Source organism: Chanos chanos, chromosome 1, assembly GCF_902362185.1.
Source record: "Chanos chanos chromosome 1, fChaCha1.1, whole genome shotgun sequence".
NCBI classification, from domain to species: Eukaryota; Metazoa; Chordata; class Actinopteri; order Gonorynchiformes; family Chanidae; genus Chanos; species Chanos chanos.
In genome coordinates, this window is record NC_044495.1 from 38,850,593 (window position 1) to 38,873,163 (window position 22,571).

General features: G+C 42.8%; 1 protein-coding gene across 1 annotated transcript; it reads left to right on the top strand.

Moving 5' to 3' along the window:
• Positions 1–203: 203 nt before the first annotated feature.
• On the top strand, positions 204–21,761 carry kiaa1549la (KIAA1549-like a). Its single transcript, XM_030788528.1, has 23 exons — positions 204–243; positions 2,598–2,948; positions 3,543–4,175; positions 4,509–4,624; positions 5,990–6,212; positions 7,024–7,157; positions 7,317–7,485; positions 8,194–8,253; positions 8,719–8,870; positions 9,081–9,252; positions 9,992–10,152; positions 10,284–10,319; positions 12,312–12,496; positions 13,199–13,201; positions 14,159–14,283; positions 15,398–15,522; positions 15,721–15,956; positions 16,785–16,917; positions 19,309–19,668; positions 20,083–20,180; positions 20,555–20,694; positions 21,243–21,394; positions 21,732–21,761. Exons 1-23 carry the CDS (start codon positions 204–206, stop codon positions 21,759–21,761), a joined length of 3,834 nt encoding a protein of 1,277 aa, XP_030644388.1.
• Positions 21,762–22,571: the final 810 nt, after the last annotated feature.

Here is a 22,571-nt window from a genome sequence, read left to right on the forward strand (position 1 = left end):
TACAGAAAGCATTAGCTGTTTAAACATCAGAGTGATTAGCTACCTCACTAGTATTACTGGTTACATGGTTGTTAAATGTTGAAGAGCTGATGTCTCTACTGTGTGCGTGTGTTTGTGTGTGTGTGTGTGTGTGTGTGTGTGTGTGTGCGTGAGATGTTTCAGATGGGCAGTGTCAGGGCTTGCCCACCTGCCCTGAGTGTGAGATGGGTGCTAGTCTGGACACGGGCCAAGGGCCCGTTCCGTGTCAGAACATTTAATCTGCTTCACAGGACGCTGATGCATTAATCTGCTTTGCAATATAATGTTTGAAAAAAAAAAAGATTATATTCAACACGCCTCCTCTGAGCGTGTGGAGGAATCAGTAGAACTAAAACACATATAAGCTGATGCCAAGTATGAAGCTGGATGGGGAAAAAGGATTGTCTTTGGCCAAATGTAACACAAAGCCAGGCATCTTCATTTTATCATTGACCGGTGCAATGCTGTCAGTTTTTTTCAAAGTGCATGAGGGCAGATGGAACCTGTGCATAGACAGAGGAAGTAGCCCCCCACCCCCCATGCTGAAACAGGGTGTATAGGAGTGGAGGCTATGCTTTCCTCTCTTGGATCTTGGGTTTCACTCAGTTTGGCCTGTTATCTTGTACCCGCCCCCCTCCCCCCATCACCACCTGTCTCTATGATGGAGAGACACTCCACGTTTTTCTTGACACTCCACATGTCACCCAACAAACACATTCTCTCAGCTTTCTCAGTGCTCTTCACACTGCATGGCATGACTGTCCTATCGCTGGGTCTAAAGCTATACGCTATTTAACACACATGCAGATGACTGTGAGGTCCGTGATGGATTGAGGTTCAGAATTTTATTTATTTATTTTTTTTTGCTCTATCAGCCAATTGAAATCCTCTGCTCTGCCTAGCACCAGCGTGTGATTGGCTCAGATCACTGAATCATTTGGAGTCACATGACTGCTCCATCACCCATTATAGGGTGCATAAATCTTTTCAGTCCTACAGTCAGCATACTAAGTGTCCTTATCTTATTGCTACGCTGCACAGAAGCCACTGGGCTCTGCAAAGCAATGACATTCGTTAAGTGTGTGTGTGTGTGTGTGTGTACGTGTGTGTACAAGCATACTGTTTTCTCCTGCTTCCCAAGGCCAGATCAACACCTACAGCCCCTTGTGTGTGCCCCCTTCCTCTCTCTTGGTGTCTGTCTCTAAGGCTAACCCATATGTTCTTTCTGTCAGAGCAGGTGGCTATCAGTTGGAGGATAGACTTTCAGTGTGGCCTTTCACTAAGGTGTGCTGCACTCACACACATACACACACACACACATACGCACACTCACACATACACACACACAAAACACATGACACAAAGATAAACTCTCCCTCACTACAGGGGCTTAGCAAAAGACATTTTATGTGCACTTATTTTAAAAGAGAATTCTGCAAGCGTATTATCTCTCTTTCGCTCTCTCTCTCTCTCTCTCTTGGTAGCCTTTGAATAATTTAGTCGACAGAAATTTTGAGGAAAAAAAAAAGAAAAGAAAGAAGAAAAGAAATCAGTGCAGCCTTTCCCTCAGTCACCTCAGAGTTCAGTCCTCTCAGGCTCTAGCACACACTGATTAATGGCATGATTAATAGACTTCTATAATCCTTAAATTCATTTCTATCCTGGGGAGCATAACAGCAATGAAGTCATTTGGCGTATGAGTGGAATGGACATTCATCATTCGTCATAGGGGAGCCGAAAGCGCGCGTGTGTTAGAAACGAAACACAAAATTCACACAGGACCCATTCCAGAATATCATCAGCTGTCTCTCTTCAAAGCCAGGTTTTTTTCTTTTTCTTTTTCTTTTCTTTTCTTTTGCGCCAGCCTCTTCAACATCTGAACCCTTGGAGGAGTGAAGATTACACAGAAAAAAAGCACATTGCGTATTAAAGTGCTAACGCCATGTTATCTCATCAGTAAAATGAATGACCCCATTACTGGAGGTGCTACTGAGTGAATACGTGACAACTCAGGTACAACAAAGAAAAAAAATAGTTGTTAGCTCTGGTTGACCTAAAATTGTTTGTTCTGAGCCACATACAATGTATTTTTTTTCTCTCTCTCTCTCTCTCTCTTTCTTTTCCATCTGCTTTACTTTCCTCAGGACAATGCATGAGTTTTGTGTGGTTCTGTCTCCTCTTTCTGTTTTGAAACAGTGTTCTGGAGCTTAAAAAAAAGGAATTTTGGTCATTAACCAATGTTTAAACAGTATGGATACAAAAACTACAATAAAGAGCAAAAACTCCCGGAGGCAGGGCTAAATAGTTTATGTAAAATATTCGGAATGATTTCCCCTTCTTTTTGTGGTGGAAAAATTCTATTGCATCTCCACTTGATGAATAAATTATAATATGTTATGTGTCTCTCATTATAATTTTAAGCTGATATATATTTAGTTCTCTTCTCTTTGGTAAAAATAGGATCCTAATGCGATCCTTTCCTCCCTCCTCATTTCCATCAGTCACAAAACGCTAGTATATTTGAGTTTGTAAAAATTAAGTTCAAACTTTGACCTTCTGGTTTTTCCCATATTCTCCAGATGAAGGGCGGTTTGAAGCGTCAGGGCACGCCTCCTTGTCACAGGATTCGACAGGAACCTCAATCATTTCAACGACTTCATCGGTTCAGGAAGAAGCCTCTATCCCCCTGTACCAGTCCTCTCCACTAGGGGCAGCAGAAAGCCCGCGGGAGCAAGCTGTGTTCTCCTCGTCAGTGCTGACCCTGCAGGCCAATGCAGACACAGAGCCTCAGGCACTGGTGCAGTCTCTGCCCTCCACACCCGGCAACAGTGACAGTCGATCCAATCAAAAACTCTCAGAGGAGCCAACCGGAAGCACAGACCTTTTGTCTGTTGCACCAGAGGTCAACACTCTCTTAACTGCCAACTCAGGTACAACTCCAAAAATGTGTATTAACACTTGGGCTTGACTGTGTGTCCCATACCCTGTTTAAGCACGGGATAATATCATAGGTCGTTTCCTGCAGTTTCATAAAGATTGCTTTCTTACAATTGGGTTCCCCTCCTCCTCCTCCTCGTCATCTTTTTATCTATTTTATTTGTTCTTTATTTACATAGATGAGACCCATTGAGATTAAAAATCTGTTCTGCAAGAGATTCATCATCGACATCATCATCATCATCATCATCACTATCATAAGCACCTTTGTTATCATTGTTTTTATTAGTACTAGTTTATTGTCATCCATCTGCTCCTCCTCTTCCTCCTCCTCCTTCTCAACATCATCACATTTTTCTTTTCTCTTGGTTATTATTATTCATTATTCATCATTATTCAATCAACGCGAGATGTTTCCTAAAATACCACTAAAGACCAGTCCTTTGCCTTCTCCCCTCCCTCTGTCTGATGTGTCATCTCCCTCCATCATCAAATGTTCTCTTACAGAACTTCCTGTCGTCTTTGTGGGACTATATAATTTTACTGGAGTGAAACTGACTCAGATGTTACTCCCTGTCTTGTTACAGAGGAAGCCCTCAGTGATTACCCCAAAAACCCGCACTTGCCAACAGCCCCAGGCTCCTCTCTCCTCACAGCGGAGGAGGCCGACACCTCCTCAACGGATAATGCGACCAGTTCAGTCTCCATCCTTCCTTGGAACCTCACGACCCTTGACAGGGGTTTCTCCAACGCATCATCCGTCACCATGATGACCACCCATAACCACCCAGGCACTGTGACTAGCGACAGTCTTCAACTCACTACCGTGACAACCACGACTGTCAACCCCTCGACTGTGATGACAACGACTGTGACTCCCGTTGACGCTTTCGTCAAAACGAAAGAACCCGCCGGGATGACGCCTTCGCCGCCCCCGACGACGGCTGAGACCACGACAGCATCAACGACCGATCCTCCCATGACTAGCACGACGACAACCACAACAGTGGCAACCACAACAACAACAACAACAACAATAGCAACATCACCACAAACCACAACAACAACAACATCCACATTAGCAACTACCACTCAGACAGTCCCTCCCAAAACCACCACCGCGCCTACCTCTGGAATCACAACCACTGAACTCAGCTCCCTCTCAAATGAAAAGGCTCCTTTACCCTGTAACGTTTCCGAGAAGTTTTGGGTGAAAACGGGTAGGTATTCTCACTGTTATATGTATAGATTTGTATATCTATATGTGCTGCAAGTGTGTGTTCATTATCTCAATATTGAATAGTGACACAGTGATCCTGAATGTGTTCCTCCTTTTCTTGTGACATGCTAATGGCACAGTGTAGGTGCATGCAAGTCTGGAACATATGTTCCGTAAAAAGACACGTAGCTTTTCCACAGAGATAATGAGCAGGGAAAATATGAGTATTTCACTTCTGTGTGTGTGTATGTACGTGTGCGTGCATGTGTGTGCGTGTGTGTGTGCGCGTGTGCGCATGTGCGTGTGTGTGCATATCTGTACTCCTCCCCTCCAGTTCTGTCCATCCAGATGAAGAGGAATCGACTGGAAAGTTCCATGAGGCAGAACCTTTGGAAAGGACTGTCCCAGGCTCTGCAGAAGGCTTTTAATGACAGCAGCGTCCGCTTGCAGGTTTGTATGTGATTTCACAGCGGCTGTGGAAAAGCCTTGGTTACATCCACAGTAAATGGTTAGGAGACAATACAGTGAAAAGAACAGCATTGTTCCAAAAAAAATTAAAGACATAACTCATACATGCTGTGAATTAGCTGATGACAATATGACAGTAGTGTACTCAAAATCTCTAAGTTTTATAATCTCTTAAAAGCTCTTCCTTTGAGTATGATGTTTCATCCAAATATGGTATATAGCAGAAAATCACACTGCTTTAATATGGTCTTTTGGGAACTTCAATCTCATTCCCACTGGGTCTTGGGAATTGTAGTCTGGAACTCAAGAAAGATAGTGGGTGTTTAGTGGGAGGCAGTGTGGGAAGTGTGCAATTTATAAGGGCAGAGTGCATTGAGTGTGTTTGTGTGTGAGTGTGTGAGTGTGTGTGTGTGTGTGTGCGCACGCGCGCGCAATTTGTTCCTGTCTGAATCCATAATCTTATGCAACACATGTGCCTCACAAAAACTGACAATCCAGAAAGGAGAGCAGGGTGGAAAAATGAAAATGTTTTGATAACTTGACTTTCTAACTCAAAATGAGAGATTACAGAGCTGTATTGTTCTGTGCTAAAGAGCTTTGTTTGTGGCTTTGCAGCCAGGCCCATGAATGATGACTCAGCTTGAGAATTAGCACTGTCTGCTCTATGTCACTGGCTTCTCTCTCTCTCCTCTTCCTCCTCCTGTTTCCTCCTCCTCCTATTTTCACCATCAGAGCTGACTGAGACTGGGTATTAGAGTATAATATGGAGGTGATCAGCAGGAGACAGTCTAAACACCAGCTGCATGAGAGAGAGAGAGAGAGAGAGAGAGAGAGACGGCTGGTGAAAACGAAAAGGCAGTGATTTGAGCTTTATATCTGAGAGATGTATATAATGAATATTTCATAAACATTCATGGATGTTTTTCATACTCTACATTATCTTTGATTCAGTACGCTGTGGGTCTTTGACCAAACTGGCAGTAGTACTCAATACATTGATTTATGTCCAGGTGGTTTTCTGGGGAAATGAAGTAGCACTTACATATTAGCATCCTTAAACTGCCGTGTTACCTATTGGAATAATACAGTTCCATATTAGGTTTTGACAAGTGATCGAGGGATGGATCTCCATTAGATTTCTCATAGACATTGCCATGATAGTATTTCTGTTTACACCATATGATCTGCTTAATTCCCTTTCCTTGATACTGTGCATGAATTATGAAAAGAGACATGTTTTGATACAGATGTGTGGCAATTTCTCATAGATTTCAGTGCATTGACCCAGAATATCACATTGACTATTTCTGTATGTCTCTCACTCTCTTTTTTTTCTTTTTTCTTTAGCTGGAGAGAGATGTCTGTACCCCCACTAATGTGACCCTGGGATACTATGTAGCACATGGGAAGGTGGTGTACCTGGCCTCTGTCGTTATGGAGACTCTAAATGCCTACGGCTTTGACAAGCTGCTGACAGACATTAGACATCACGCCCCTGTGGTGTTGGCGGTCTTGACACCTGTAGCCCGTTGGCTCCCTGCCCTCGGCATCCATCTCCAGCTCAAAACAGGTACGGAATGGCAAAAGGGTTTTTTGTTTGTATGTTTGTTTTTTTAAATAAGCTTCTATCAAATAAAGACAGGTGGATGTGTGCATATACAGTTTCTACAACTGAAGGTGTATCACAAACAATATTGCTAACACAGACAAGAACAGTAATCCAGTGAACAGGTATCTCTAGTTTTTCTAGAGCTTTCCGTGCTAGAAGGGTAACTGACCTTAAATTTTAGATGTCACTTATCAGGTTTCCCAAGCTCAGCCATTTTTACTAACATGATGGATTTTTTACTGACATCCATGACACAACAGATGAGACAGACATAAAGGTAATGCAGCAGAGGTTTACATTCGCCCTAATTTTAAAATCATAGACACTATGACAAATTAGCATTGCCAAATTTGTATCTAAGTCTACTGACATTTTTTATCGGATGCAACGTTGACTCATCTATGCTCTTGTTAGTCAAAGTACATGAATGGATGTGTGTGTGTGTGTGTGTGTGTGTGTCTGTGTGTGTGCTTGCTGCCAGAGATAAAACGGCACTGGTGTTCAGACTGTTGCAGGAAAAATAAATGGAATTCTAGGTTTGATGCTGTTATGGAACGTTTTCACGGGCAGTCAGTCTTGTTTACGGATTTGCGAACAGACCCAAACTTAGTTAATATTTTATGCGGTGTCTGTAACTTTACAGATGGTTGGCGGCCCTGATTGTGAGGATAATTGGGCCTGATCTGAAGCCTGTGCCGTTTGGTTCTGAAACTGTGTGTGGGTTTGTAAAATGTCTGCATGATCTGTATACCAATCTGCTGCTGTGGTGTAGTTCTCAGGTTTGTAAGTGCTACAGACAACATAAAGTCTTGTGAATTTACACAAATGATGGAGCAACGCTTGGAGAATGTGTTTGCTGAAGCTCAGGACAAAGTGGAGAATTACTACGGCACTCTCACAGTTGAGGTACTTTGTTTAGTTTTCATTTCGACACATTTTTTTTCTACCAGTAATTTTCAGGTGAACTCCAGCATTCAGTGACTGGCAGTTAGAGCTGCACATTTAAGGTTCTGTGTTAAATCTTCAACGGCCGAATGAATGTATCTGTGTATATTAATTTATCAGATCCAGAATGTCTATCAGCCCATCAACTCCCCGGCGGTCACTCTTGTATATGTGGTAAAGAACGGTAGCACTATCCTGAGTGGTACTGTGGCCAGTGGGCTCCTTAACCAATTGACCGCTGAGCTGGTCGGCTACTTCCTGTTTTACCCACCTCTGCTCATCGCCGAGCGTAAGTGAAGCGAAGATACGTATTTCAATTTCCCCCTACAAAATATTTTCCTTTTTCTTCGTTTCTTTTTTTATTTAGTTATGCCCCAGGCTAGTAAACACGTTACCCGACATAAGTTGCGTATGGTCGCCGGACGCTGAGATAGGCTTGAATGAGAATGCCGTTCACTTAAATCGACTCGCAAATTAATGTGCATCTCTCGAGGCTTTGGAGAGGCTATGTGTGCTTTTATCAACGCGTGGCCATTTGGCTAACTTTTTGCTCGTTTTATTGGTCAAGATTCAACCGATCATCACTGGAAGTGTTATTTCAGGACACAAGCTGGAGGGAAAAAATCTCAAACTTTGTCTCAGCGATCAAATTCGTTCTTTTTTTTAGAGTCAGTGCGCAGCTTTGTGCATACGCGAGCATAGTGGTCTGCGGATATTCCAAAACATGTAGCTGCTTTCATTTTACTGTAGACTTAATACCCGATGGCTTAGAAAATTACAGGGCTTTTTTTCTTTTTTTTAGTAGTTGTATGAGGTTTGCGATTATAAGAATAACTCTTTGAGTCAGACTCAAGGGATTTCAAAATCGACAGTGCTTTTAGCAAGCACAGAACATTATCAAATCAGAAAAAGCACAATAATTTACCTTTGGATTACTTCTTCCTTTGTTAATCATTCTCACTTTTTGTCCCTCTCTCTGCCCCACCCCCTTTTTTAGCACTGGAATATCACAACCTCAACACTTCAGTAGCAACCAGAGATTACTGGCTGATCACGGGTAATTACTTTTCACACCCCGAAAAACCCAGACACTCATTTGCTGCGGTGTGTTGTGTAATTATGGCAACGTGTTTGTGTTTTATTTAAACCTGCAGACTCTGAGTGCCTTTTTTTTCTTTTGGAGAAGTGTTGATGCATAATTTAGTTACCCTTGTCATTTGCCCCAGAGAGATCACGCTGGATCAGAATCTGGAGTCTGAAAGAGCACTCTCTTTGTAAAACACTTCCAATGCTCAGCTATGCTAGACTCTCTTTCTTTTTCTCCCGCTCTCTCTCTCTCTCTGTGCTTTTATCACTGTCAGAAAATTCTTCACAGTCAGGGTCAGATCTGCTGTAATTGCAGTTTTTTGGGAGGGAGTTTAAAGTGAGAAATGGATAACTTCTCCCCATATCTGCAATTTATCTCTGACCTCTTTCTTTCATGTATTTCTCTCTCTCCCTCTCTCTCTCTCACTCTCTGCAGTTATTCAGGATGTTGACAGCTCCACTCTGGAGGGAAGTTACCAGAGCTTTGCTAGTCTAATGGAGCAGAGGTTAGCCGAGCTTTTTCTGCTCGCTGGGCGGAACGGCCTTCGCCTCAGACGGGCCACTACTGTTGGTGGATACACTGTCCAGGTTAGGTGGAAAGAGGGAACATTAAAGGAGAACTAATCAAAAATACTCTGCCAGACAACACTATCTAATTGTACGAGTCGTCTGTGAACAAATCAATTTAATCCTTTATTTAACCACACGAGATCAATTAAGAGCTAAACGTACTGATTAACATCGGGAAAAACCGGTGAACTACTAATGGAGTCATTGGGTTTTTTTTGTCTCGTCTAGATGGTCAGTATCCGCCGTTTGCCTGGCCCTAAAAACCCAGCGGAGATGACCTATTATGTCCAGTTGAATGGCTCCCCACTTTCTGGCACCTCTGCAGCCAAAGTCCTGAACACGGTGGACTCCCAGACCATGGCGCTCACACTGGGATACTTTGTGCAGCTTCAGGCCGAACGTATGTCTCAATAGAAAGCTCTGGACTAAACTCTGATCTAGTCAATTCACTTTATGCCTTCAGCCAATCTATTACGTGTAATTACACATTGATGCTCCGGGTTTCCCTCTTTTACAAGCTCTTATTAAATGTAACTATGCCCTCCCTGAGGGTAGGTTTTGGATATGAAGACTAGAACTAACAAGACATTTAATGACGAATATGTTATTGAGTATGCCATACGATATCTGAGTAATTACATGAAAATAACTTACCCCACAGCAAAAACAGATATGGTCTTTAAATTGAGAATTGTTAGCTAATCTACCATAAACGTGCAGTGGAACAGCAGAATGGCTCAATGTGGAATCATCCCATCATCCCAGAGCAAACAGTGCTCGGATTTACTGATCCCTCTACCAAGGAGGTCCGGGCTCAGCTTGGCTTTCTGAGCCCAGGAAAGCTGTGGCATTGTCAGGCTTAACATATGTGGCCCCCCCCTTGCCAAAGCTGTTCAGCTGGGAGGTGTAATCTCACAGATAAAGTCTACAGCAAAACACTAGTGCATTCAGCTCACCACCAACAGTCCAGGACACAATGCAAAACAGCACGCTTGGATCACTACTCTGTGCATGAGAGATTGTGACCCAGATTCTGGAGAACTGATATGAACTGAGAATAACATGTTGGAATATTTGCATTAATTAATTTTTTTTCTGTGCGTGTATGTGTGTGTGTGTGTGTGTTTGTTTGTCAATAGCTGTTGTGAAAAGTTTACCCAGCAATTTATGGATCATGGCAGTTTTGACACCTGTATCCTTGGTAATGGTTGTCGTGGTTATGGCCGTCACCATAGTTTGTCGTAGAAATCGGACGGTCTTCAAAACCAGTGCTTTCCGAAGCTTCCACCCTCGTACCAAGGTAAGTGGAAATGTATCTGTCCCTATATGATCAAACATCTTTTGTATCATCAGTGATACAAAACACAGGTAAAGCTCTTAACGAATGAGATGTTTCTTATAAAACGTGTTCTTAATGGTTTTCTCGCTCAGACATCGTATCGGAGAGATGGCAGCTATCACCACCAGGTAAATTTATTGCTGTATTCCTGCATGTGACCTGGCTGCATGATCTAATGCTCTAGGTGTTTTTCTCGTTGACTGTGCCTGTGGGAAATCAATGTGTGGGGAGGGAGTGAGGCGATTGGTCCAAGTCTGAAATCAATACGGTGTTCGATATCATCAACATAAACCGGAGCCACACTCAAGTCAGTGTCCTACTCCTAAAATTATTACCCCTAGTATCTGAATTCAGAATTGGGGCCATAGGTCAAATCTGAATCACGAAACCCAAAAATATGCTGGAAACTATAGTTATGGTCCATTTTTCTTACTAACACTAGCGTACGGATAAGTTTACTGTGGGCTGTATTTTGTGGCAGTGTATGTCCAGGTGAGGGTGAAAAGAATACAATGAGGTCTATCTTGTGGGACGAGGTCACATGTTCTCTTAATTAGCCTGTTTAAATAGGTTAGCAGGACTAAAATGGGAGCTAATGTAACATAATACGCAGTCACAGGACATATAGCATTTGCACATGTACACGTGTGAACATTTCAAATAAGCAACCTGCTGTGTTTCAGAGGGTTGTTTGGAAACCGAGACAAAATGTCAAATCCATTGTAATTATGATAATTTTTGGCTATGCTTTTGATCTCACTCCTTCATAGTGCTGTTCTCCCAATCAAAGACGTTGCATGCATGATCTTGTTCTAATTGCTCCTAGCAACACAATTCGATTTATTCGCATTCATGTGGATATTTGTGTCAAAGTGTTCCTGCTCATTTCAAGCACTGTGAAATGTTTTGCAGGCATTTGTTGAGCTTTTTCGTTTGAGTTTATAGCAGAGGGAGAAAGAAAGAGCGCAAAAGAGAGAAAGAGAGATCAGGAGAGAGAGAGAGAGAGAGAGAGAGAGAGAGGGAAGGAGAGTGAGAGAGAGAGAGAGAGAGAGAGAGAGATGAGAAGGGGGGGCAGAGAGAATTGAGAAACAGACAGCAAGCGGCTCAGATAGAGAGAAAGAGGCGTGGGGCAAGAGATCAGAGAGAAAGAGGGGGAGAGCAACAGAGAGAAAGACAGACAGACAGAGAGAATGAGAGGTGCAGATCAATGCCCTGATTTGGTATCTGTGTGTTGTGGACTTTTACCTGTCAATGTGTTTATGTTATCCTTGCCTGTTTTCTTTACCCTCCATGTAAAACGTGACCCGCATAACATAACTCAACTCCCTGCCATAAGACGGAATATCTGCTTCTATCAGATGACTCTGCATTTACCACAGAAGTATTGTTTCAAGAATTAAAACCATAATCAATCTGGATTAAACTTAGATGTTTAAAAAAGCTTCCAGGCTTTGTCTTCAGGCAGACTCAAAAGCTGCACTTTTCTCAGTCAGCTACACGTGGGCGGACAAAGTGTTACTTAACTCAAGGTCATGGCGCAGGTCGGCTTCCTCAGGCGGCTTTCTTCAATGGAGGAAAGGTGGACGGTCTGTGTCCATTATCTCACTTCTGAAGTCTAAATTTAGAGACGTAGTCCCATCGTCAGAGCGAAAAAAGAGGTGGTGGTGTATTGATTTCTCCTGCAAATTGCTGCAGTTGTGTGTGACAGACACAGGGGCAGAGTGAATCACAAAAGGCCTGAATAATTTAATCATTCTGGATGTTTACATACATCTCCTTTACTTTCAATTGGCTTTACATTCAAAGACACCCCCCCTCCCCTAACATATAACTAAATCTCTTTAAAATGAGACAAAGACATGCAGTTCTCTACTTTGCTTCGTGAGAGATAGATCTCTCTTCATTATTTATCAACAAGAGCTTGCATCGCTCTTCTGCATCAAAATTTCCCCAGTGAAAGTTGTGCATCATACGTGACTGGAGTGTGTGAAGTCCATGGGGACTGGGAGTACCATGTTGAAGGGTATAAATAAATCAGGATGACCAACAGACTGTTGCTGATTGAAACTACATGCCAGTTCAGTTAGGTGACTATCATACTGTAACTCTTTCGTCCCTAGCCGGTACAAGGCTTTGACTACGCCAAGCAACACATGGGCCAGCCCGGAGAAGAACCGCTGACCGTCACCAAGGAGACGCTGGTGCTGTCTCTCCCTGTGAGGGATGCCCCATTAACCCAAGACAGAGGTGTCCTCCAAGATGGGACAGTCTCCAAGAGACCCCAGTCTGCTGAGATGCACCGGAGGTACGGATAGAGATGAGGGGAGGTTACGGCTCTTGTGTGTACCTGTACAAGCCAAAGGCCATGAATATTCATCAACCATAATTGTCATGAACCACACAAGGGTCTTTATATGGAGTACTCTGGAGGTAGAATTAATGTATTAAAATGTATATTTAGAAATCAGTATAAATAATTAAAGGTATTAGTGTATTACATTTTTTTAAAAATGGTTTGCATCCTACGTGTGTAATTTTCTTTGCAATGTTACAGTGGATTTTGCTTCATTCTTTTTGGCATAGAAAAGTCAAACATAAAGCTAAGCTTTTACGGTTGCTCCTTTGAATTTCAAATGCATAAAAATGCAAATGAAAGCTTGAGGAAAAATGTATTAACCACGAAATGTGCCGTTTTCCAAGCTAGCGTGCCGTAAAAGCATCCGCTATCAAGGTCATCAAAACCGCCGGGTGCATATTTTTAATATCTCTGTTATTTAACCCCACGCTCAACGCCGTTACCTTATTTTTATTGTTTCTCTGCCGCGCGTGTGACAGCGGAAAAGTGTGACGGCCGCAGGGAACGATCGCTGATCCTTGAGGGTATGACAGGAACTGCTTCCTGAGTCACTCGATGTTTCACTGCGCTCAGTCGACTGCATGATGATTACCGAGAATACAAATGCGAGGTCTTTCGCTAGCTTTCCCGGGCCGGGCATTTAAAGAGGAGTAAGTCTTGACAGAGCGTTCGCGCCAGAAAATAATTATTTGGAAAAGCGATAGAAGCAAACACACAAGAGCAACTCCCGTGTTTACATGAGAAACCTGGCAGTGGATTGTATTAGGCGAGGCATTCAGAGAGCTGAGAATGCTTCCAGCGACACAGTCATGTATGATTCAGTGTGCCCGAGAGCAATGTGCGCCCCCCCTCCTTTCAACCCCACCTTGTCTGCCCGTATAAGCGTTAGTTTGATGCTGAACCGTCAGTTGAATTCTAAATTTCTCGTGTTGTGTTTTCCGCGCAGTAGCCATCTGGATATATGTGTAGAAAATTAAAAGAGCACAACGTGCGAAAGTGAAAAACAGTTAGAGCATTGTCTTACCTGCCCCCCGCCCCCGTCACTGTGAAGAGATTTATGGTTGCTCTCGAAGCCTATTGCTCTCGAAGCCTATTTCTGTCATAATTTCAATGACTAGTATGTTAGTAGTATTGTTCCGTTATTAGTTGTTATTTCTTTCAAAATTTTCCTTTTTCCACTAATTAAACTAAACTGTAGATTTCTACACTACTTTGGATTGAAAAAAAAAAAAACCCAGCATGATATCCTGCTGTCGTTTATGCGTTATGCAATATCGTAACTTACATAAGTTGTCATACATTTCAGTTTAAAACAGTGGGATGATGCATTAATTCTCATGTTGATACACATGCTTGTAAAAAAAACAAAAACAATTAGAGGAATACACAAATACTTGCCTCTCCTTCAAAGATAAAATGAGAAAGTGTTTTTTGTCTGTGTGTGTGTTTGTGTGTGTGTGTGTGTGTGTGTGAGAGAGTGACTGTCAGGCACTGCAGTTAGTTTAGGTTAACAGTGGGGCCAGAGGGCTGTGCCAGGCAACCATTAACCTCACATCAAACTGCTTGCTGAGCTCTTACCACTGTCCTTGTTGCTATGGTTACCCACGGCAGGTTGCCAAGTGAGAACGGCTCGGTTTCGAGCAATGATTCTGGGAAGCTTAACACGGGCAGGAGCTCGACGGCACGCAGAACTGCGGCACAGAAAGCATCCAAAGAGGAAAGTCACATGAGGAACGGTGAGAGAGTTCGCCTCGGTGTCTCCAAATGAGATACCCTGAATAACACTAACACTACATCTCTATAAGCCCGTTCATAACGCTGTCGTTAGCATTACATAAGCAGTTATAAACATGGCCAAGACAACGCTACACTTCTTTTGTCTCTCGCTTTAAAGCCATGAAGGAGTCAGTTGAGTGGTGTACGTTTATTGTGTAGGATGCTGCGAGCTGCCTCAGAAACAGCTGCGGTGTTGCAGTGCCAGACTAGCTGATATGTGTTTTCTAATGAGCATCAGTAAATTGGAACTCACTTCTCTAGATTGCACATAGACAACCCAAGGATGTGAGTAGGCAGTAGCATAATGAAGTGGAACATGTGAGGGCTTGGGGGAGGGGGGAGAAAATAAAGAGAAAGTTTTGGATGTTTTTTAGACATATTTACAATTCTACACAGCTTGCTGAGAATGTCATGTAAAGAGTAAAAGTAAGAGGAATCAAACCCCTTCAGAAATAACAGAAAGTGCTGGTAAAAAACCCCCAAAAACTTTATTTACCTCATTTTCAAGTATAATTGTAGAACTTTTTAAGACTGTCTCAGTTATATTATCTATTGTGGTGCAGTTTTGACTTTAAGATACGACAGGCTAGATGTAATTCCTGACAGCAAAGCAATGTATGGTAAACTGTGTAAATTGCTTAATCCACCTTTGTGCACAGTTGCCCACATTTGGTTAACCTAACGAGCCTGGTGCATTTGGTTAACCTAACGAGCCTGGTGCATTTGGTAAACCTAACGAGCCTGGTGCATTTGGTAAACCTAACAAGCCTGGTGCATTTGGTAAACCTAACAAGCCTGGTGCTGGTTTTACTCCCGCTTTTTTCTTGATCTTATCCCAGTTCAGGTCCCTATGTGTTGTCTAAATTGGTTAGCCACCTGATCTACATATGAAGGATTTAAGCTCCCTACGCATTACATATGTGTATCCATATGTGTATGTGTGTTTGGGGGGGTGTTTCATAAGCACAGTTACATGATAGAAGCGCTGTTTGTTCTCCCGTGATTGGACTATCAAATTTATCATTGTGTTGTCGCTGGTAAGTGAAACTGTCATCCTGTTCTCGGTTTGGACAGAACACTATGACTCCTTGACTGGCTCTTTGCGGCTAATCACCATTAAACCAATGGCTGCACAACTCAACTACTCTTACCCAGACTCCTCCAATCACAGCCAAGACTCTGCCATCCTCAACGGAGAGGTGAGACATGCAGAAAACCATCTCCATGGTGACCGGGCTTTTAATCAGCATATTTTTTAATGGTTTATTTATACCAGCATGTAGAGCAGATCGACAGGGGGGAAAAAAAGTGATGTGACCATTAGCTTTGTTTTGGTGTAATGGCAAAAAATTGCTGCCCTCGTCCATGTCATGCCATGCCATCTCCGTGTTTCATAGGTTAATATGGGGCTCAAACAGAAGTCTGACATAGAACATTACAGGAACAAGCTACGGCTCAAGGCCAAGAGGAAAGGGTATAGTGATGGACCAATCACTGGAAGCTGCGGTAGCAACGGTCAAGCCTACAGTCACAGAGACCGACTCAGACGTGAGAACGCCTCCCTGGACCTGGATGATGCGTTGGGGCCGAAAGACGACAGGAACCCTTCCACTTACGTCAAATACCGCAGGAGGTGGGAAGGAGAATAAATGATAAGAGTCAAGTTAGTACAGCTAGTGTTTAAGTACAAGAGTACAGGAGGCAAGATCATAAGAGAGGGAATGAATTATTCATTTATTCCTGTGGTCTTCCCCAGAAATAGTGTTCGTGTCCCAGATCAATGTGTCAGTAGTCCAGGTACACCATAGTCTGTGGGGAAAAATGTTGTCAGGGTCTTTTTTTTGGCTGGTGTATTTTATGTCTTTTAAAACGATTTAAACTTCTATCATGACATTATAATGAATAGTGAAATAAATCAGTTGAAGTAGAATGAAATGGATATTTGCTTGGATGACAGAGCTGGAGCCAGGACAGGTCCTGGTAGTCTTAGATCTAGGCCAAGATGAGAGCCCCGAAAATCCAGACTCTAGATCCTAAGATTTTACATCCCAAGAGCCAGAACTCAACATAAGGACCAGAACTCAACCTGAGAGCCAGAACTCAAACCATGTCTCAGTTCAGCTCTCGCAGTTACTCCTATATCAACAGAGACTAGATGCAAAACTAGGTAAATTGTTGTTTTTAGCATGGTCACAACAATACTGAGACCAGATCCACAACAACATCCAAATCTAAACCAAGTCATTGGGATCTGAGGTCTGGACAGATGGTTCATTCATGTAGTCTCAAGATCTCTCAAAGACCAAGATCTCCAGATCAAGGACCCGATAGGTAACAACAGCACCAAACAGTTCATTAAAAACTGGAGTATGATAACGGTTGGTAATGGTGTTGGAGCTGATGAGGATCAAGATGAAAATGATGATACTAATTTTTACTGTCTGCATTATTTATGTTGTAGTGACTCCCACACCAGAGAACCGGCTTACTGGAGTGGCCAGTCACTGAACAGCCCGAGCCCAGTGCAGACCGAGATGGACATGCTGGTGATGAGAGAGAGGTCCCGCAGGGGCATCCGCAACAGTGGCTACGACGTGAGACTTATCTGCTCCACCATAAAATTTTACTGCATAGAATTAAATAAGGGGGGGGGGGGGGCGCTCTAAGAATAGCGAGGAACTACTCTTGTCTTGGCATATGCTAAATTCTCATCGTTTGTTAAGCTCTGCCGGTTTGTGAAAGAAGGATAAAACCCGCCAATGGGTTAATGGTCTTCATAGTTATGATGTCTAGGGGTTATGTGAATAAAAAAAGAGGAGAGGGAGAGAGAAAGGAAGGGTGAAGTTACAGCTTTTACTAAAAACTCAAAACAGCATAGGTTAAATTTCATGGCTTCTCTTTTTACTTTGACTTAACCCCTGTGCTATCTATCACCCAGCAAACTACGTGTTTCCATTCACTAGTACTTTTCCTTCAGTGCTACCATTCACAACAGGCTGACATGTTACAAAAGACATGAAGGAAAGTGGAAACACCAAAGTATATTCACACAAAAGACACAGTGAATGCAACAGCTCAGTGTCTTTTGTTAACAGTGCTAGAACCGCTGTATCATACACAGCGAATACACCTTTCCACATGACATTTCTCTTGTTTCATTTAATGTTGTTGTTTTGTTTTTTAATTTCTCTCATTTCATTCCTCATTAGGCTCTAAGATTGAATATGCACCTTTGGTTGAAAGGCGGTTGAGTACTTCTGTATATTAAAACAAAAAACAAAATAACAAAAATGGAACTAAAACAGACCATGGAGGATAAATAATCATTTCCTACCAGTGCTCCAGTAGTTCTCATTCGGTCTTTGGTGTTACAGCATTGCCAGTATATATTCCCTCTTTGGAACAGCTTAGATGGATGGTGCATATTCGACAGTAGATCACAGCGGTCGTGAAACAGTGGACGAAAGACCTGTCAGCAGAAGATAGGGCTCTATACGTATTTCTCTGTAATAGTTGCTCTGAGGAGTTATATATCTCTGCTCCATTAATCTGCTCTGCAGCACTGGGTCTCATTCAGTCACCACTGAGGCCTGGCTGCTCTGAGCTTTTTACACTCCAGGGCAGCTGTGCCTTTTGATTAACACAAATATATTGACAATACCAGCTGGAGAGAGCCAAGAGTGAACCCCAAAAAAAGAAATGTATTTATTACTGGAAGTGAGAAAACAGAATGAGAGGCCATCAAAATATGTGTAGGTTTTTTTTTTTCACTAAATATAATATTTAGCTGTTAAACTTTGTAGTTTAGGTATTTAATGTGTTCCAGAAGATGAAGTCCACATTGTAGAGGTGTCTTGACATAGCGAAGGGCTAGACTTAATAATCTGAAGTCTCTTCTCTCTTTTCCTTGATCTCTTCTTTCTGTTTCTTGGGAGGGACGCCAGCCTCTTTTATTTACAAAGTTCTTTAAAAAAATAGTATGCAACTGAAGGAGTGCAAGTTATTTTTGTTCAAACATTGGGAACAGTGCCAAAGTATCTGTCGGCCGTTTACAGTATCCCAGGAATATTGTCCACAGGGGTTCGTTGTCTCCTTCTTGTTTGCCTAATGTGGCACATTGCGCTCTCTCTCTCTCTCTTTCTCTCTGTCTCTCTCTCTCTCTCTCTCTCTCTCTCTGTCTCTCTCTCTCTCTCTCTCTCTCAAACACACGCACAACAAACTACATGGTTTAAATGTTCTTTTCTGCCAAATATCTGTTTGTTGTACCTGAAACACACGCCTGAGGCTCGCAGGAAAAATGCACTCCTTGATATCTTTGAGAGTAGTAGAAGCGATGTGGGAAGAACATTGTCTATGCCACGCTACTGTTTTATCAGGAATCTGCCTCACCCCTGCAGCTCTTATTGTATAAATAGTCAGGGCGGCAGACATGTGTGCGTGGTGTCTAAAACACAAGCGCCAGGCTGAGAAAAAAAAAACGATACGGTTCTTTTATATCACCTTTTCCCTAATCGTAATTTGCTTCGTCTCCTGTCTGGCCAAAGGGTAAAATGAAGTGGATTACTTTTACATTTAGAGCTCTCTCTGAGCAGAGTGTTCCTGTCTTATTTAAGGTGCCATCTTCTCTCGCTAGTTGCCAAGCCATGCTGCAGAGCCTTGCAGAATCCCAATGAACATGAATATGATTATGGCCTATTCAGTGATTCAGATGGGAAATTCGATACTGTTTAATAGCCATGAATGTGCTGAGTTTTAACTTTCAAATGGAGCAATCCAGCAGTGGTGTGTATAAGTGTGTGTATGTGTGTGCGTGTACATTTGGTATGTGCATGTGTGTGTGTGTCTCTGTCTGTTTTGAATGTGTGAGGCTGTATGTGTATTTGGAAACTGATATCCTTTTAATGAATGTGGCTGAAATCTTATCTGGGCGCCTCCTGTGTGTGTGTGTGTGTGTGTGTATGTGTGTGTGTATATGTGTGTGTTAGGCTGAGCCGGAGCCCTTTGAGGAGACTGATGTAGACCGACTGATGAGTTCCCTAGGCTACAGTCACCAGATCAAAGGTCACTCGGACTCCTCCACCCTGAGCTCCCAGCCCTCCATCGATGAGGTGCGGCAGCAGATGCACCTGCTATTGGACAACGCTTTTGGACTTGCCACCGCGGAGCCCACCTCTGGATCTCACCGCCATCACCACCACGGCCACAGCCCCTACAACCACAACCAGGGCAGCCCCTACTCAGATGGTGTGACCAGTGCCCCTGGTACCATGAACCACCCCTCTGGAGCCCTGCAGAGGGGCTCTTCTTATGGGCCAGACATGCACCAGTGTAGCCTCCCCAAACCTGTGAGTGCAAAACAACATCTGTGTGTGTGTGTGTGTTTGTGTCTGTGTCTGTGTGTGTGTGTGTGTGTGTGTGTGTGCTGGGGATGGGGTGGGGGTGTTCTCACTGAAATATCAATTTGTTGTGCCTCAGACTAAGACAATCAGTGGGAAAATGGTAGACTTGAACAGATAGGCTATTTTGCTGTCACATCCTTCATCATGCTGTGAGGAAGATGTAATTTCATTCACCCTCATACTGGCCACGAAGCAAAACAAACAACTCATTTGAAAATGAAAACATTCCAGGACGCAAACTGCTATCATAGCCCTGTCAAAGAAGCAATACCATTTTCTTTCTTTTTCTTTTTTTTTTTTTTTATCATTTACCTTTTCATGTTAATGTGTGAACGTGGGCTGTTTGGATTTGTTCTGCAGGGCTTCAGGTTTACCCAGCTGCCTGATATGGGTTTGGGTTCTCCCCCACCACTCATCTCCCCCAGATCTGGAGCCCCATCTGGAAGCTCGGTGAAGCGGTAGGACTGTTCTCTGTCACAAAAATGCAAACGCACTCTGTCAGGATCATTTATCTATATTTCTTTGTTCCAAAAGCCTCCATTTCCGCTCTGAAAATGACTAATGTGAATTAATGCTTAGCAGGTTTCAGTCTTGCTGTGTTTCACATTAATAGGATTGCCTTTTCTTTTGATGCACTTGCTGTTGATACCTATAAAAAGATTTCGTGTTTTTTTTTCCCCCCCTTTGCTCACGTCAGTCCTCATAACTGCACTGAGGTGTGTTATGGCAGCTCTGCAGAGGTGTCAGCTAGAGCGTGTGTAGCGTGATTGCCCTCTGGTGGTGAGAAAGGGGTATGACAAGAAATTTACTCTCTTTACTTCTGTTCCTGCAGCTCCACGCCAGACATGAGTTTAAAGCCTCGAGTCTCTGAGGCCTCAGAGATGAGTCAGCACAATGGCGCCCCCTACCTGCCAATTAACAGGGCTCCTTTCCCGGCTGTTACTGTAGACCAGTCCATGACAAGCTACTCAGGTCTGTCTCACACGCCCTGTTCTGCGTCAAACAGAATTTTAATGTTCCCATGTGGTGATAAGTGTGTCGCAGATTCTCCAAGAATTTGTAATGCCGTCCACGTTTGAGCCTGTTCAGGAATGAGAGACAGCGCCTTTGGATGCGGAATCAAATCGTTAAAATGAATCCCCAGATTTTCAGTTTAGCCCACACAGCTCAGCTCAGATGAGAAATCCAGGGCTGGTGACTAATGGCATGTCACACATTCCTTATACTCTCTGTTAGTCAACAGTTACAGGGCTGAAGTAAAAATTCTTATGAAGTTGTAACAGAATACTAATATTATAAACCTAAGATCAGATCAGATCAAAGTGGATCCTTTGTCTCTTTAGACTACTGAACTGAGTACTGCACAAAATCTGGCTAGTTCATGAAATTAGGTTAGTTAAATTTCCGATTCCGATAAAAGTTTGCAGCAGCTAGTTCTACCATGGCAGCGGCATTTTGGTCGTATTCAATTAATGAACACCTTTTGTGATTGGCTAAACCCACATGCCAATTTCCCACAGGAAACCCAATGACAGCAGTGTATGCCATATCAGCGAACCGGCCAGGCTACTCTGACTATTTTGTCCTGTCACCACCCTCCTCCTACCGGAGTCCATCCTGGATGTCCTACCCCCCGGAACCAGAGGACCTTCCCCACCAGTGGACTGACACGGTAAGGATGGAGGCTTCCGTAAGCTCTCTGATAACGACAGAGCAGTTAAAGCTTTGCCCATGGCTAAAAATGGGCTATTGAGCTTTTACCATCAACTCAGCAAATGAGATTCACATTTCAAAGTTCTTCCGTCTCAGAGCAAATTTAATTTACTATTCAAGGTGAACTTTAAAACGAGCCAAACAATTCCCACCCACACAAACACACATATTTTTTTCACTTTTTTTTTTTTCCATTTTTTTCAGACAGTTTGACACAACTCCAAGTCCAATCAATTAAAAAAGTGTAAAAAAAAACACTTATGGATGTCTTTAAAGGTGTTGTTTCTTGCCTTTAGAATCAGTGTCATTTGGAGACCATCTGCTGAGGAAATTCATCTGTGGTTTGGAAGGGACACAGCGAATGGGTGTGTTAATCTTTCTTTGCTCCAAATCAGTCTACTGCAAGTCACATTTTTCTACACCAAACCTGAAATTCTCTTGAGCTTAGATATTACTGTATGTGTTTTTCCTCCCAGAAACTCTTAAACAACAATCTAATATTTGGTTTCATAGCACAAAGATTTATTTAAAGGCATGGCAAGGGGTCACAATCGTACATGGCTACTCTGACCTAAATAGTAAGTGACCATTTAACTGAAGTGAATAACATGTTAGGTTTATGTTTGTCTTTTCTTTCTCTTCTTTAGGGGATGTCTTGTGTGGAAGACAGAGTGGATGCCTGTGTCCTGGCTAACCCTAAGAGTAGCCATCCTTTACACTGGCTCTTCGGCCAGTCATGGCCAAGTCTTCTCACAGCTGGCCAGGCCCACCCACTTAGAACCCGTTTTATCTGCTATTATTATTATTATTATTATTATTATTATTATTATTATTATTACCAATGCCACACTCAGTGCCACATTCAGGGACTGAGAGCTTTAGTGGCCAATTTGTTTTTTTTTTTCCTCTCTCTAGCTTTTCATTCCTCATGGAAAGAACTGTTGTATCTGATTCCGGTGGTTTTATGTGTTTTCAATGTCAACAGAAAATTAAAAATCTTTTTTTTTTTTTTTTTTTAATTTTCTCTCCCCTTCCTCTTGGCCTATTCCTGTTTCAATGATGATATTTGTATGCTTTGTCATTCGCACTCTCTCCTTCCCCCTCTTTCTCCCTCTCTCTCTCTCTCTCTCTCTCTC

Bases quoted from the DNA above. Each gene is read 5' to 3' on its own strand.
- kiaa1549la (XM_030788528.1), top strand. From the start codon at position 204: ATGGGTGCTAGTCTGGACACGGGCCAAGGGCCCGTTCCGT. The intron at 4,625-5,989 runs GTTTGTATGTGA...TTTTTTCTTTAG, and splicing joins ACAGCAGCGTCCGCTTGCAG to CTGGAGAGAGATGTCTGTAC. The intron at 19,669-20,082 runs GTGAGTGCAAAA...TTTGTTCTGCAG, and splicing joins AGTGTAGCCTCCCCAAACCT to GGCTTCAGGTTTACCCAGCT.